The 16,082-nt window shown below is 45.8% G+C and overlaps 1 protein-coding gene across 1 annotated transcript in view; it reads right to left on the minus strand.

Annotated features, from left to right (window-relative positions):
- LOC116495699 (peroxidasin homolog) overlaps window positions 1-16,082 on the minus strand; it is a 42,266-nt gene that overhangs the window by 22,580 nt on the left and 3,604 nt on the right. The window contains exons 2-4 of the mRNA XM_032198366.1: window positions 10,198-10,269; window positions 2,806-2,877; window positions 2,506-2,577 (exon numbers count right to left, since the gene is read on the minus strand). Of these exons, the coding sequence (XP_032054257.1) occupies window positions 2,506-2,577; window positions 2,806-2,877; window positions 10,198-10,269 (216 nt within the window). The remainder of the gene's footprint in view (window positions 1-2,505; window positions 2,578-2,805; window positions 2,878-10,197; window positions 10,270-16,082) is intronic.

The following is a 16,082-nucleotide window of genomic DNA, read 5'->3' on the forward strand; positions in this document are numbered from 1 at the left end:
CACCATCCAAGAACTTTCCCTGCCTTGCTCCTAATGCCTCGACATCCCCCTGCACAGCCTTGGATCACTGAGACGAAATAGCCATACTATGAAGCACTTGTCCCCAGCCTAGAAATTTAAACGTTTCTGAGAGGGATCATGAATTTTCCAAGAATTAATATTTAGAAAAAGGCCCTGAGCATTCTGATAAAACTTTGAAGTCGGTCCTGCTTGGAGCTGGAGGTTGGGCTAGAGGCATCCAGAGGCTTCTTCCAGCCTTTGTTTGTTTGTGATGCTAGCAGGGGCTCCCAGAAACAAGAAACAAGAGCAGGAACATTTAGGTACTGCTGTCATCGGGCTATTCTGTTTCTGTGGAAGGAAAACAGCCTCCAAAGACAGAGATAATGCAGTCAGCTAGAACACCATCATCTAAATGGTACATTAATGTGAACAGCCCTGCTATTGCTCATGCAACCAACCTGCTGCTCCATCAGCAGAGCTCCAGGAGACCTCCTGCACTGCCCCAAGTTACCCCTTGCCATCAGCAAAACAAATCTGGGGTCTGCAGCACCACAGCAAGGAACCTGACATCCCCTGCTCCCGTTAGCTGTGGTGTGCACTGACATAACCAACCTGTTCCTGACCTTTAAACGCATCTCAGGGCAGTTTCCAAGTTGCCCAAATTCTTCCCCGATTTTTACACAAAAGCATACATTCTCCAGCAGACACTGATTAATCGTGGGTCTACAAATACTCGCTGCTATTGTAGCTGCCTGGGATGAGAAATAATTGCCTAAGCCTCCGCATGGCTGTTTGATTTGTAATGGAAGGATTCACAATAAATGGATCGCTATCAGAGCACAAAACAGGCACGGTGACTCAGATCCTGCAGTGGAGGGCAAGAGCAGGGAGAGGGAAACGCATGTGCTGTAATAAGTCTCAGATGTCTGCTGTCACTGCTTTGGCCTTTGAGGAAAGCATCTGATATTGTCCATCAATCGGGCTATACTTTCCTTGAAAAGCTGGCTTGTGGGGTACAGGAACACGGGGTAGGATTTGAGCAAAGCTAATTCTTTTGGAACCATGCCTGCCTTCGAGATTGGAAACAGATGGGCCTTTCCAAGGGTTGTTTGTTGTTTTTGTGGTTTTGTTGTGTTTTTTTTTTTTTTTTTCTTTTATTTGTGACATCAAGTCTGGAACGCTCATTGTTAAAATATCACCGAGGCCAGCATCATCTCCCTGAGCACAGCTGAGCCCGTCTCTGCTTCCCGTTTTCTCCCAGGAATCACTGCTGAGCTGGCTGATGGAAAAAGCATACCATACACAAGGATGGCAGCACACCCGTTGTTAAGCTTGCCTGTAATGCCCTACAGCTATAATACCTACAGTACCTATAGCTTGCAGCTATCCCCCATCCACTTCTGCTGTCAGCCTAGAGAACAAGCTGGATCCTATTCTTTTTACAGCAAAATTGTTAGCTGCATTCCAGCCCCATAAACTCTGCCATTTGGGACAATCCATGAATTAGTGGTTTCACCTTTGCTCCCTGTTCTCCAGTGATGTAAATAATTGCTGTATTTCAAATACCTATGCTCGCATTCTTTCCAGTGCACACAAATTCACCCACACGCACGTCATATATCATGACACCTGACATGAAAAATCCAACCCCAGTTCAGCAAGCCCCGTTAGAAGAGTCAGACCTCAGTCTTGCCATCTCACCTTTAGCATGGAGCCCGAACGGTCAAAAAACAAAACCTCTTTGACAGAATAAACAGCGTGGATTTGCAATACACAGAAGGGGAGCAATTAAGGATGCAGGAATGTCACTGTGAGAGGCTCCAGCTGCCAGGAAAACTCATGAGGCTCCTTTCATCCCAGAGAGCCTCACAGCCTGGAGGGAAGGTCATTACTTGGTTTACCTCCATCTTTTCTTCTCCCCATTGCAATGTCCAGATGATTTAGCGCATGCAAACACCACCACCCTGGTGGCTTGCATAAATACCCCATCCCAGCTCTCAGCTTGCACTTCATCCATTCGCTTTCAGCAAAGGTTTGGATAAGAGAGAAACTGAACCAGCACCGGCAGTTCAGGAGAACGGCCAGACCCTACACTGCTCCAGAAGTCCCAGCAGACATAAACACAGCAGGCCAGCTGCCTCCTGTTTCAAGCCATCCTACACATCCCTGGTTTCCTCCCATTGGAAGTTCTTTGGACATAGAGGGAATTAAAAGCACAGCTGGGCTCTTCTTATGCTCCAGAGGCTTAGGGTCAGGAGAAAACATACGGGACATCAGTAGGAAGAGCCCTTGGTATTAACTACCTCAAATCACTACTGGGACCAGCTGTTTCCAAGTGAAGCCAGTGCAGTGTTGCAAAGTTGGACCTCAAAACAGCAGAAGCCTCATCCTACTCCTTCCTAAGTGGCTGGTACACAGCAATTCAGCTTTGGGATTAGACAAGCCAACAGCTTGGCTCTTCTGCACAACAAACTCAAGCGACAAAGAGCACTCGTCTGTACTTACAGCTGCTCCAGAGAGCGGAGTCCTTTGAAGGCATGCTGCTGGATACTCTGAATTTCGTTTTTATAAAGGTAGCTTTCAAGAGGAGAGAAAGAAAAAAGCATTAGGACAACCCGTTCAGCAGTCGTATTTTAAGAGACACAGGAAGCCAAAGCAGAGCTGTCTGATTGGATTCAAGGGCAATGTTTTACATCTGCAACATCAGCATCCAGAAATTCTGAGCACAAAAAGTTCACTGGACAACGTTGGGAGTGGGCTGTTCAATTTCCAAGAGGTTAAGAAACTACCGAGACAGCAACTCACAGGTATTTCAGGTTCTCCAGATCTTCAAAGGATCTTCTCACAATGTGTTTTATCAGGTTGTTGTTCAGCAGCCTGTTCAAATCAAGACAGAAAAAACAGAGCTGGTGAATTCAGCATGAGAGACTCACGGCATTTGTACTCCTGAAAACTAGAAAATCCTTAATCCACAGGTTTCCTTAATCCTTAATCCACTGAAAAATCCTTAATCCACAGATTTCATAGAATTTAAATCTAAAGGGGCTATCAGCCTGAAGTCAGGATGCTCACAACAGTTAAGTCAATAAGAACATTTTTTGCCCAGAGGTGCATTCCAGTAAGGAACGTTCAAAAACATTTCCTTACCTTTTGTCACGGTGGCTTTCACCCAAAAGTTACAATTTTGGCCAGGAAAAGAATGAGGAGAAGGGAGATGGGCAGCCGAAAGCAGAGAGAAGGGACAAATTAAATAATTGCTGCCATTTTTGTACAATTACTGAAGGTTTTTGGGGATGCGTGGTTGTGTTAATGTGTGAGCAGGGGCATGCAGAACCGGGTTTTAACTGCACAAAAGCAGTTCAAAACGCTACTTCATCGGTTATAAGAGTCATTAAATGGTAAGGCATTGTTTTAATCTCTTTGTATACAAATATGTACACAGGAAAAATAAATAAATGATATAGATCTGAGTCCCACAGCTAGTCAGAAACAGCCTCTTTCAATCTGGAGAGCCTCGTGCCAGATTTTAATACAAAACCTATGGACAACATCGCATTGGCAGGCAGCCTCTGACTTGTGTGTTTCGTTACCATGACTGTGCATGCAAATGCGAGCCTGTGCCAAGGAGCAGAGAGCAGCCCGTCCTTGTAAGAGCGACGCTGGGTGCAACAGCAGTGACCACACGGCCGAACCCTGCAGAAACCTCCTCTGCGACTGCTGCCAAGCCCAAGGCTGAGAAAACTAAATAAATCACTTACAAATAGCTCTTGAATGGATGAGGGTTCGCTATTCTCTGCGGCTGTTGAACCGCACTTATTGGGGTCTTTCCCCATGGTATTGGATCCGACAAACCTCATGGTGGCTGCTGGTGGATTTCGTAGCTAGGATTAAGGATCTCACTGGCTATGCTTATTTTTAAGTTCTTAAATGGAGATGTGGACAGAGAAGAGCTGTGACTGCATGTCAAAGATCTGTTTTTCTAGGAAAAACTGCTCTTCCCCTTGTAAGCAGCCAGACCCTACAGTATCAGGTCAAATTCAACACAAAACCAGGCCAGGCTGCCCATGGAGCTCATTTCACAAGTTCATTCTCTTTCCTTTTTTTCTGATAGCTCTGTTCCTCAGAAATGATCCACCACCTGATAGCACATGGGAAGACGGTTCAGTGGTTTCCCAGCAGAAAGCCCAATTTTCTGCCCCCCCTTTGATGAAGAAAATCGGGTAGACAGCACGTCAGAGAGCCTCTGGCAAAGGTCCCTTCCTGGGAGCAACATCTGTGCAGGTAAAGGATAGAGAGAAAAGACAAAGAGGTGGGGAAAAATGGCAAAAACACGTGGGAAAAGAAGATGAAGATACAATCGAATGCCCCAGGGATGCAAGGATGAAAGATCTCAGAAACACAGATGTGTTACGGCAGCTTCACAAGGCACCTGAGCTGCGCCAGCCCTCCACCAGCTTGTCCTCAGGTGAGGAATTACATTAAAGGTGCAAAAAGCACAGATGGTACTTGAGTGAAGGGGAGAGGAAAAAAAAAAAAACAACAAAAAAAAAACAAACAAAACAAAAAAAAAACACACATTTTTGGAAGCCAAAGCAATAAAGATTTGAGAAAAATCTCACTATCCTCTTTTGACCTGTTCTGCCACCATTCAGGTGCCACTTCCAAGCTGCACATAGCAGCAGCGTGGACAAGCAGCCCGAAGAGGTTAAGGCAGAAGGATGCTGGCAAGTTCCTGCACAGCTGCGAGCAATGGCTCAACACACACGACTGAGGCTAAAAAACCCGATTTCGCTCATAAGGATGCAAAAATGATGTCAAGCCCTTGGAACACGCTCTCGTGCTTTGACAGCCAGATATGCTGAGTGGAAATCCAGCCCCTGAAAAGCAACCCCAAGGTTTGTTTGATGATCGAACACCCGAGGACTGCTCGAGAGCGGTGCAGGAGAGGACTTTTGTCTATTTACCCACAGGACAAAGACAACACAGGCACCAGCGGCGCACGCTTCCTTCCCTGCCCTCTATCAGCACACTTTCATCTTCAGCCAGGGGTGAAAGGAAGTGGCTTGTTCTCTGCTATCTGATCCTTGGCCCCACTTCTGAGGATGCTGGATAGGCTGATAAACAGGTGCCAGCTGGGACATCACTCCCCTGGATGCAGGCACTTGTCCCCTGCCACGCGGCTGGCATCAACTGCTCGACTCACAGAGGACACAAGAGGGCTACCAGCAAGCAGATCCTTGGGGCAGGGGCATGCTGATGGGCTGAGGAGCCCCCCCTGCACCACCATGGGCTGGGATCCTTGGCTGACCCTTTAACACAGACCCTTTAATGCAGAGAGTTTAGACCTGGACTGAAACCCAGGGAGATTTTAAATCGCAGCTTGTCGACTGGCTGAATTTTGGTGCTATTGAAAAACATTCATCAAGTCCATTTCGGTGTCTCTGCTGTTTAGGGCAGTTAAAAGGGGGCAGAATCAGTGATCCAAGCCAAACAAGAGAAACTCTGGAAGTTCAAAGAGCACTCACCGTGCAGGCCTCTCATCTCATGGCCTGATACTTAAATTGTTCATTGCCTGATTAAAGGTTAAAAAGCGTATGGAAGGAGCCATCTCTGTTTCCTGTCTCAGGATTCCCTATTGTAACAGACGGATATGTCCTGGAATACACTCAAAACTGAGATAATTTATGAAGTCCCTCATACTGTACATATTCCAAAGAGCTACTTTCAGGGAAATGCATAGTCAAGACAGCACATCTGGATCCTAGAAAGACTTCAGATGGCTTGTGGACAGCTGTCTGTTCCTTGACTCCTGTGCAGTTCACCCAAGCGAAGAAGTGTGTGAAATCCTGGCCACGATTTGCATGACCTGGATACGGATCCCAGCTGCAATCAATAGCAAAATGCCCAATTACCCGTTTAAGTTGCAGAGAATTGAAAGCTAAGTCCTACCGCTAACCGGATCTGCTGGGAATAAACGCTTTGGCAGACAGAAGCTGGAAAGATCATTATTGATGTATGTCTCAAGCACACCCCGTTGCAAAATGAGCTCGATTAAAAATATCAGCAGTATGTTTCCTGGAGCTTACCAACAGATAGCAAACTGGTGTGGTGCTCCCCTCCAGGACAGCTGGCGAATTTGGCTCAGAACGAACAGGCAGACTCAACCATACAGGTTTTATTCCTGAAAATTCTTCTGGGAGGCTTGGGATACAACACCAGCCCCACACAGGCTGGCCCATATCCTCTAAGAGAGCATTTCCCACCGAGTTTCATTTATTCTCTGACCGTCCCTCCCTCTTCCATCCCCACCCTGCCTCCAGGTTGCCAAGCGCAGGCTTAAGTTGCATTCACCGAGTCGTTTTTCTATTTTGAAGAATGTATTAGATGATGTGACAGGCCGGTGTTCATACCCAAAACATGTTCCCTTTCCTCCTTTCCTTTGACAAACGACATGCTGCAGTCGGCGTGACATAGCAGCTCCTTTTTTTCCCTCACGCCGTTACCAGAAGTCATCACGTAGCGCATTTAAAGGGGGAGAAAAAGTTAGTTTAATGTTCAGCCGTGCGTTCTCCCTTGCTGACAGGATGATTTGGAATAGCCATTTCCCATATGTGAGAGAGAAACCTTTATTTCAGGATCCATCAGGCTCTAACATCCCCTCCTGCTCACAGGGACACGTTCTCTGAGGAGCCACCAGAGGATCCGAGGCGGCCTGCACACTGTCCCTGAAAGCAGCACCTAAAGGAGAGCTGCAGAGCTCACCAGAAGTGCTTTTTGTTCCACATAATGCTTCCTAAATAGTTTTCAAAGCACTCACAGAGACAGACAAGTGTGAAAACAGGTAACTTAAGGCGGAAAGAGAAACACGATGTGAGCGAGGACATGGACAGAACAAGGACACGGGCAGAAGTACGTGGTCTCCTCTCAGCCCCTGTTCGCTTGGGTGCCCATGACATGGGCAGGAGGACAAAGAAACCTACTGGGGAAGTTAATAAGTACTGCTTTGGTCTCAGGGCTCGAGGTTTCTATAAGCTGGAGGGACAAATGGCAGCAACTACTGGGCTGTGATGGCACTGGTGTGAAACCAGCAATCGCCCAGTTGGGTCAACACGGCAGGGTGCTGGCCTCCTGGGGAGCACACAGGAGGGCCGTAACACAGCGGTGTTGTCATCCATCCCCACCCAGAGATGAGCTAAAGGAGCAAAGACCGGGAAGCAATGAGACACTGCCTCTCACCACAGGCTTGCAACGTGTTTGCTCTCTGCCAGGGCCCGGCACCTGCTGTGAGCTAATGCTGGGTTAAGCAATGAGGCCGGCGTCAGCCAACTCGAGCAGAACAGCTGCTGCAAAGCTGCTGGCACTCTGTGGATGGCATACAAGAGGTTTTTTTTTTTTTCCTTCCTGCTCCCTGCTGCTCTACATTTTTTACTACGGTGACATAGTAACGGCTTAAAAATACACAAAGGAGATTCTGGGACCAGCAGCTACATGCAAAGGGATAGGACTGGATGAGAAAACCTCACAGATTTAAGACTTTTTGCCCGAAAAAATTGGTGCACGCGACGTTGTGGACAGCCAACAAGCAAGCTCTCAGTGCTTGCTTGTAATAAATGCTTATTACCTCTTGTGGTGCACCAGGAGCCCAAAGGCAGGAGCATGTAATGACTGTTGCTCCTCCACAGACAAACAGAGCTCCTGTTTTTAATTTCAGTAGTGCTCTGTAATTTATCAAATCCCCTGCACCAGGGAGAGGAAAGAAGAGAGAAGAGCCAGGGGAAGGTTTGAACTTTACCCAGGATGTTTAAAAGCTCCACGGGATGTTCAGGAAAGGCTCCTCTTCTCTCAGCCCACCTCTCTGCACCTCTCCCTCCAAATGCAGAGTACAAAGGCTTCCTTATCAGGGTGGTTTATAAACTGTCAAACTTGGATATTCTACAGCCATCCTGCCCAAAAGGAGATGCAAAACGGAAACTGCACCAGGCTCTGTTGCCCTTCCTCTGCCAGGCCAAAGGATTTCAGGAAAAGGCTCTTTTAAAAGCTTTTACTTGGTTAAGGAACTTTATTCTGTAAATCCCACGGCAGATAGAGGCAATCTCAGAGTTCCTGCATATGGAACCTGAGCTGCTCTGTCCTCTAAACCACGTGCTTCAAATACTCTGGCCAAACTTCCCCAACACTTCTCTCTGGGATTTTTAAGGATTTATTCTCTTTATCACTTGAAAACCTATACAAGTCCTGAGCCAAAAGGTTACTGTCTAGGAAACATCAGCAAATTCTTTGGCTCTTGTCGGTTCTGATATGGGAATTGGAGAAACCAAAGTTCCTGGAGAGAACCTTGCCCGAGGAACGTGAGGTCTGACTTCCATTCCGTTAACTCCCACCTGTGGGGAACCCGATAACTCCTGCGAGCATGAGAATAACCAATTCTTCCAGCTTGCTGGCCAAAGCAGGAAATAAAACAAAGTAAATGAACTATCTAAATGGAAAGGTTTCATTTGTAAAAAAAAGTTGAATTTTAAAACTGAAATATAAAAATGCCGTATTTTCTTAGGGCAGTGTTTTTTAGCCAACCCAGTATTCTGGCTCTGGGGACAGCTGTAGGATGCTGTTTAGGGAAAGCATGAGAGCCTGTCCACCATCTGTGCAAAACACATCCCTCTTACTGCCCTGGCATCTATAATGCTGAGATTAGGGATGGTAGGTGCATATTCACACCTATTTCCTTCAGTATCAGTTCATGGAATTCCTGCCCTGGAGGTCCCTTCCCAGGAACATGTGTAAGCAGTAACCAAAAACACGGGACTAAGTCATGGAGCATACAGATGTTACCAAGAGATGGGTCTTTCTTTCTCAGCTAGGCTGCATATCCCCATCTAGCAAAGTAGCAGGAGTCAGGAAGAAAGAAGCAGAAGTCTTGCACGTGCCAGGGACCTGTCTACATTTAAGCACTGTGAGGACAGCACCTGGCATCTCTTACAGAACTCATTACGTGAAGCATTTCTCCTGTGCAAGCCTGCCAGGCTCCTTGGTTTCCCCAAGGTTCAGCTCAAACTAGCTGTTGTGCTGCTGGTTTGGCCAATCAGTCCCCTATGCACAGTGGAACAAACTTTAGCAAACGCTGATTTTTAAAATACAGCTTTTAAACAGCTCTCTATGACAAATTACTCCTGCATTGCTACTCTTTCTACAACTTCTTACAACTGACTGAACTTCTTATTTTCTGGGTTTGCCTTCTTTCAGCACTGACATCTTTACTGGATCAGGGACTTCAGATCTTTCAAGGTCAGACAGAGAAAAAATAATCTGGACTTTCTCTTGCTTTTTGGGGCCACAAATGTCTGAATCCAGGAAATATGAATGCGTCTGTCACGCAGTGCAGACTCTCAGACTAGCTGGTTTGCCTCACAAAGAGCTTGAACCTAGAAATCCTATAGCTGTTAGCGCCATGTAACAGCTTGAATAATCAGATCTGAGCCTCACCAGGCCAATTACATCCAGCACAGTGCTGTGCTGACACAGCTTCTGTTTCTGATTTGGGGGCTGGTTTGTTTTCAATGTCTTGGCTACACAGTGCAGATGTACTCATATCTATCTTCAAACCCTCAGCCTTAAGGCAGCAAGAAGCAGCAAAGGCTCCCATTATTTCCTTTGAGCAGAGCAAGAAATTCATTAGTAAAGTATTGTAGCAGACTGACGTGAGCATGCCTGCCCTGGTTGGGATGCAAGGCTCAAGGAACTGCCTTCTAATCCCATCCCTATCTGCAGTAGGTTAGGGGTAGGTATTTATTCTATGGCAAAACACAGTGACAGACTGGCATTTGTAAGGACACGCTCACTTCAGGAAACATTTGAGGCAGCCATGGAAAGAAAGACACTTTTAATGCATCCCTCTGCCATCCAGGCCATTATGGGCTGCTCCAGCCATACCTGCTGAAACATCCTCAGGCAGTAAGAGCATGCACAAAATTCTTCTTTTTTTAAAGACAGATTAACTACCAAAATGAAAGTTATTAAATTGCTCATTTAATTAAAAATTGTAAGACATGTGATCCAGGGTAGAACAGAGAGAATTTTAAAGCTTTAACTGGGTATGGGCAAATCGGCTGAAATAACTAAGACCAAGGCCATCCTTAAACTATGATAGCACTAATGTAATAAATAAATAAGCTCACTGCAGGATCACTGAGTGGGACTTACAGAGTATTGAGGTTCTTCAGTCTCCTGAAGGCTCCAGGTCGTATCTCCTTGATGTGGTTGAAACGTAAATCTCTGAAAGCAGAAAACACAATCAGTACACTCATAATATAAATGAGGCAGTAGCAAACAGCAACAAAGGGAGGAGGAATTCTGGAACAGTTTATTGTATCAGGTCTACAGGACTGGAGAAATGGAGACAACGATCAGGGATGGAGAGGGGGAAGAAGAGGAGGAGGCGTGGGGATGATGGCTGGGGGGCTACCATTGCCTGCAAAGTCTGCCAAAAGCCTGCACAACCAACCCTACATTTACAAAATGTACAAAATTTATTTACATTTCATAGAAAACTGAAGGCTGAAAGGACTCAAGTGATCAATTCCACGAGCAGTGCACAAGGTCTGCTTCTTGGCACCCCAAGTTCATGTACAATTGCTCTTGCACCTCATGCTGGTTTGTAGAGGAATGCACATAATCATGTTGACCCACTTTTTAGGTCCCCAGCAAAATTATCTTTGTCCCAAAATGGTTAAATCTGATCAAATAACCTCATATAATAAGCATTTCACATTCTGCTCCACAGTGCTCCAAGACTCAGAACAGCTTATCGCTGCCTGCATTTCAAATTTGTGCCAACTTCAATTAGAATTAGTGGAGTCCAGGGGATTCTGGCAATTTTCAAGGGCTGTCCATGTATCTACATTGATTTGGAACCCTAAAACATGTTGTTTTGATGGCTAATGAGATAATAAAATAAGAGCTAAGTGGTTTAACCTGGTTAACCAAGTAGAAACACTTCTATAGGGAATGCGCATCGATTTGGCACCTTGCATGGTCCAGCATATTATAACAAATTGCAGAAGACTGACAACTGGTTTTTGCTGTTAGTTTCCATCCAAAGCACAACAATTAATTATTTTTTTTTCTGCAATACTACCTTTAGTGAACACACAGCTATTTCTGTTTAAGACAGCCTTTTAAGGGCACTTGCTTCGAGGGGAAAAACACATGAATGTGCCGAAATGCCTGTCATTCTGGTGGTAAACCAAGGAGCATTTGGAGTCACAGCTTAAAACAAGAATTCTACACACTGCTAAGTGTTCAACACTTATTTTTAGAATGAGCTTCGACAAGAATTGTGGCCTATGTAAGACTATAACAAAGTGCATTCGCTGCAGATAGCTGTAAGCAAACAGAGTGAGCATCCAAGGGGGCTGAAAGATCTTGGAGCAAGTATTTGAGAGGAGGGTACCCAGTAAGTAGAGCTGATTTTAGTTTAAGATATAATGTTTCTTCAGCATAACAGCTTGCAAAGAAGGTTATTTTATGTTAAAAAGAATCCCGCTAAGCATTCTTACTTTTAGGCAGAAAATATACAGTATTTTTATTGAACTCAAGCTGAAATATTAAATCTCTGCCTTGTTACCCCATTAATCACTGAATGCAATAGAATGACAGTGGAAGTTGTCTCTCCTGTTATTTTTTTCCCATTTTTTTAGCTTTTCAGCTTTGAACAAAGACATGAGAAGACCAAATAAGAAAACTTTCATCTCTTTCTTAGTGGTAAATCTTGCACGCTGAAGAGCTAGAGGGCAGGAAGGCACGCAGCTTCAGCATTTTGAAAAGTGTTTCAAACATTTCTTGCTCGCCTTGTTGGAAGGTGTTACAGATCCCTCTTCACTGATGATGTGAATTTGATGGTATCTGTACAGAGCTTTCGAGGCCATGGCTGACACCGTAAAGCCAAATACAATTAAGTATTGGCAAAGGCAATAGCACAACGCACTATTCTCCATGGTCTCATTAAAAGGAAATGAGGGAAAAACTAGACCATGAGAAAAGGTGAAGAAATGCAAACTTGATTTATGCACTGTAACACGCAGACACCAACTCTGCCTCCCTGGGGGGCTGTGAGGACAGTGTAATTAGTCCTGGCAGCTGGCTACAGGTAATAGGGGAGGGAACAAACAAATGGAAGAAACACACAGGAGTCAAGGCTGAGGCTGCTGATGCTCGTGAAAGGCAGTGGGAAGCGGATAGTGAGGTGCAAAATACCACCTTGGGTCACAGACTGCTGGTGGAAAAAACATCCAACTATTTTAACAAACAGACAACTACAATCCTTCACACCCCAGCATTCACGCATAAGAGCACAGCTTCCCCAGCTGAAACTAGAAGCAAAACCCAGAACCATGGGTGACTGAAAACACCTCTGAAAAGCCAGCAAAAATAAAACACAAGCTCCCCCACCCCCAGGATTGCTTTCACTTTGGGTCACTTGCCGAAAACTACTCTATGGAAAGGTGCTGGAGCAGTCTGCAGCTCACTAAGCAAGTCTCACCTCCTAGAGAGTGGGATTTTTCACCTGTGAGAGCAAATAAAGCGAGCCTGGGCTGCAGAGCCTGGCAAGAGCAATCATGCATCACTAACAAAGGTCCCAGCACTGCTGCTTGGCAGCACTTCCTCCATCAGCAGTTCCCCTGCTGGCGAGAAGTACAGGGATGGAGATGCCTCCTGATATTCCCATTGCTGGGTGAGCAATGGGTCCGGTTTCACACACTTCAAACTTGCAGGACCTTTTCCCCTCCACCACCCTCGAGGAGCAAATAGTAAAGCTTAGCATGTTGTTTTAATGAAACGTCTTGATTTTTCACCCCTTTTCAATTCCAGGTAAGATCTTCAAATGAATCCCAGGACCCCAAGTTCTGAACTCATCTGGTTTGCACTCCTTTGGAAAGGTCACTCTGGTTTGCCTTCCATCACACAACGGCAATAGTCTGAGAGCAACCCATATCTTCATCCTTACCAATGCATTTTAAACAAGAAAAAAAAAGAAAAAAAATCCAACTTTGGCTCATCCACAGCATCTTCCTCCAGACTTTGCTTTAGCCCTAAGCTTAGCTGGTGAAATAACACCATGTAGGGCTGCACTGGGAAATTCCTGGCTTGCGTGCAGTGATTGAGAGCGTTCCCATTCCCTGCAGAGTTTGCCCCTTTTTACACAGAAACGCTTGTTTCTCCCAATTCCCAGGGTACTCGCGTTGGAAACTCGACATTTCTCCTCACAAAGCAGCGTGCTTTTCACCAGGACCCACCACGCAGCTGCTTGGGTGCCAGCCTGTCCCAGCTGCTGTGGACGTGAGCAGCTGGGCTCCCTCCCTCCCGCCTGCTTCCTTCACCTTGGGATCTGCAAAACTGGGGGCCAGGAGGGAATCCCTTGTGATTTGCCTCTCCACCATGCTTTCAAAGCGGACAGTCTGGGATTATAAGAGAGGATCCCAGACCTTTTCCTACCTTCGCACAACCAGGGCACACCCAGTGCCCTGGGACAGCGGCTGTGCCGCACCACTCAGCACGGATCCCTCCAGCCAGCAGCAGCTTGCCTGCCCCTGCAGAAAACCTCACCAAATCCTCGTGCCAAAGCACCACGGCTCTGGCAGGAAACTGGGTGGAATGCATGGATAATTTCGGATCTGCTAGTGAAATCACTCACCTTTCCTGACTGTGGGAACTCCCAGCCCTGTCCCCGAGGCTTATCAAGACTGAGAGAATTTGCAAAGGGACTGAGGACACAGGTATTTACACTCAAATCTTTCCGATCCTCCCAGCTGTGATCAGAGCAATCGTTCCTGAAATCACTATGTTAAATAATTAACAATGATTAGCATATAAAGCAATCTACGGCTTTTACAAGCAGCTTCCATTTCTGTTTAACCTATTTCGGCTTTTAAAGAATGAGATATATATTACCATGTTACCTAACCAGATAATTAGCTACACGAGGTGTTTTACTGCAGTTCTGTGGAAATTACTGGGTTTGCTTCACTGAAGTATCTTCTGTGTTCAAAACACCGTGCACAGCAATGATGCTGCCAGTTTGGGGCCATTTAACCCAGAAGCGGTTGGGTAAGTGGCAGCCAACCAACCATCATCACCAAAGACACCGAGAGTAATGGTTGTTTTACAAAGGGAGATAAGACATTGAGGTTCCTTCCAGTTTTTCCTGGGGTGTGTAGGACATTCTACACATAATTTTAAGTCAAGTTTCCCACTTCTAATAAGAGCCAGAGCACTTGTCAGGAAGATGCTCGTTTGTCTAACTCATCCACAGAACATCGGAGTCAGCTCTGCAGGTTCCTCCACGCTGCCAAGCAGCTACAGTGCTGGCAGGAAGGGAAAACAGCCTTGCTGAGATGGGAATGAAGTCTTCCAGGCTCATTGTCATCAGCTCCCCGGCTCAGGAATGTCCCTCTTGCACACAAGTCCCCAAATGGCTTTAATAAATGACAGCTTTCATCTGTGAATCCCTACAAGGACAGCTGAGCGTTGTCATCTCTGCTAGGGAGAGGAGACCACAGGGGGGCTCAGGGCTGGGGGGGCTCCAAGGTTCTGCTATTTTGGGGTGTAACTGTTTAAGACATCAAGATTTGACTCTTCGAGGAATGAAGAGGAAGGAAAATACATTCAGTATGGAAATACTGATAAAGAAGTCAGTAAGATCACGGATGAAACAGGGAAAAGCAAGCATACACAGAGAGCCTCATGCTGCAGAACAAGCTGCTGTTCCCTTTTGTACACTTACGGATTGAAAGTAGAGGGATGGGCACGCTAGGTTTTAATTAAGAAATCACCACAGGCATTCCTGCAGAAAAACGTTTTAAAATTTCAGCACCCACAAACAGGTCAGGATTTTTAAAAGGGCTCCCTCTTCGTCAGCTGGAGCACGAACTCGACAGTAATTCAGCTTGGTGTGTTGACTGCTGCTGTGCTGATCCCCCTTTTTCCGTGCACACAAGCCAGCACGCACTCACAGGCACATGTTCAACTGTGCAAGACTCATTCATACAAAAATAAGTGGTTAGAGGCAGTTCTGGGTGGTTTAGGACCACCACAGGCACTCCCCACAGCCCCCCTGGAAGCCCAGTTACCAAAGATGCGATTCTGGTCAGGGTCTGGAGGAAACTGGGCTGTACAATGTGCCTGGAAGAGTTGCACAAGGTGTCTGCTGGTGCTCCTTCCTTGCTGGAACCATTTTGCCATGTGCCACCAAGCACCCCATAGCTTTCAGCAGTAAAAGGCAGGTGCACCAAATACCTCCAAAACACACTTTTGGCCCTGAACACGTCTTAAAGTAGGAAGATTACACTGCAAACTGTTGACCTCATCAATCTTAGATAATTTGAGCCATTATCTATTAGCAGCTGGTATGGAGATTAGGGTCTGATCCTAATCAAATGAGCTAAATCTATTCTCGGATATTCATGTCAGCAAGGAGGAGTCTCTTAGCCTAATACATATTTCCTTTGCACCACCTATTCAAGATATTGCCCACATCAAATAAAGACAACGTTCCCTCCTCCTGAACTGTATCCTGACCCTGATCCAGAAGGTGGTAAAAGGAAGTTTCAGAGTGCAAAGATATATTTATATTTTCAGGAAACCCAAAAAGCAGTAGCACCATGTCAGCTTAAATGAACTGTTAATGGGATTTTCAAATACCAAGTCCCTTGCAGCAAAGATGTTGGCTTTTTTCTTTCTTAAGAGCATGACCGTTTCAGTCTTTAACCAGAATATAAATGCATTCTTGCACCAAAATATACTGATTTCTCCAACCTACTGCTGTAGCCCACTCTGAGAAAGTGGCCTTAAAGAGCACAGTGATGGTCCTGGTACAAGTATGGGGAAAGGGACGTGGTGAGAGCAGAGCAGTCAGGGAAAGTGCAGATATTCAAGTGAGAACCAGATGAAGAGGCACTACAGGTCAGTGAAGCCAGGATTTCTAAACACTTGAGGTTTCCACAAACCCAAGAGTTTGGGTGATTTCACTAAAAGATACTGGAATGCCTCTAGGAAGGAAAGAAAAAACACAAAACCTTTAAATACCTCCC

The sequence above is a fragment of the Aythya fuligula genome, chromosome 16 (genome assembly GCF_009819795.1).
Source record: "Aythya fuligula isolate bAytFul2 chromosome 16, bAytFul2.pri, whole genome shotgun sequence".
Lineage (NCBI taxonomy): Eukaryota > Metazoa > Chordata > Aves > Anseriformes > Anatidae > Aythya > Aythya fuligula.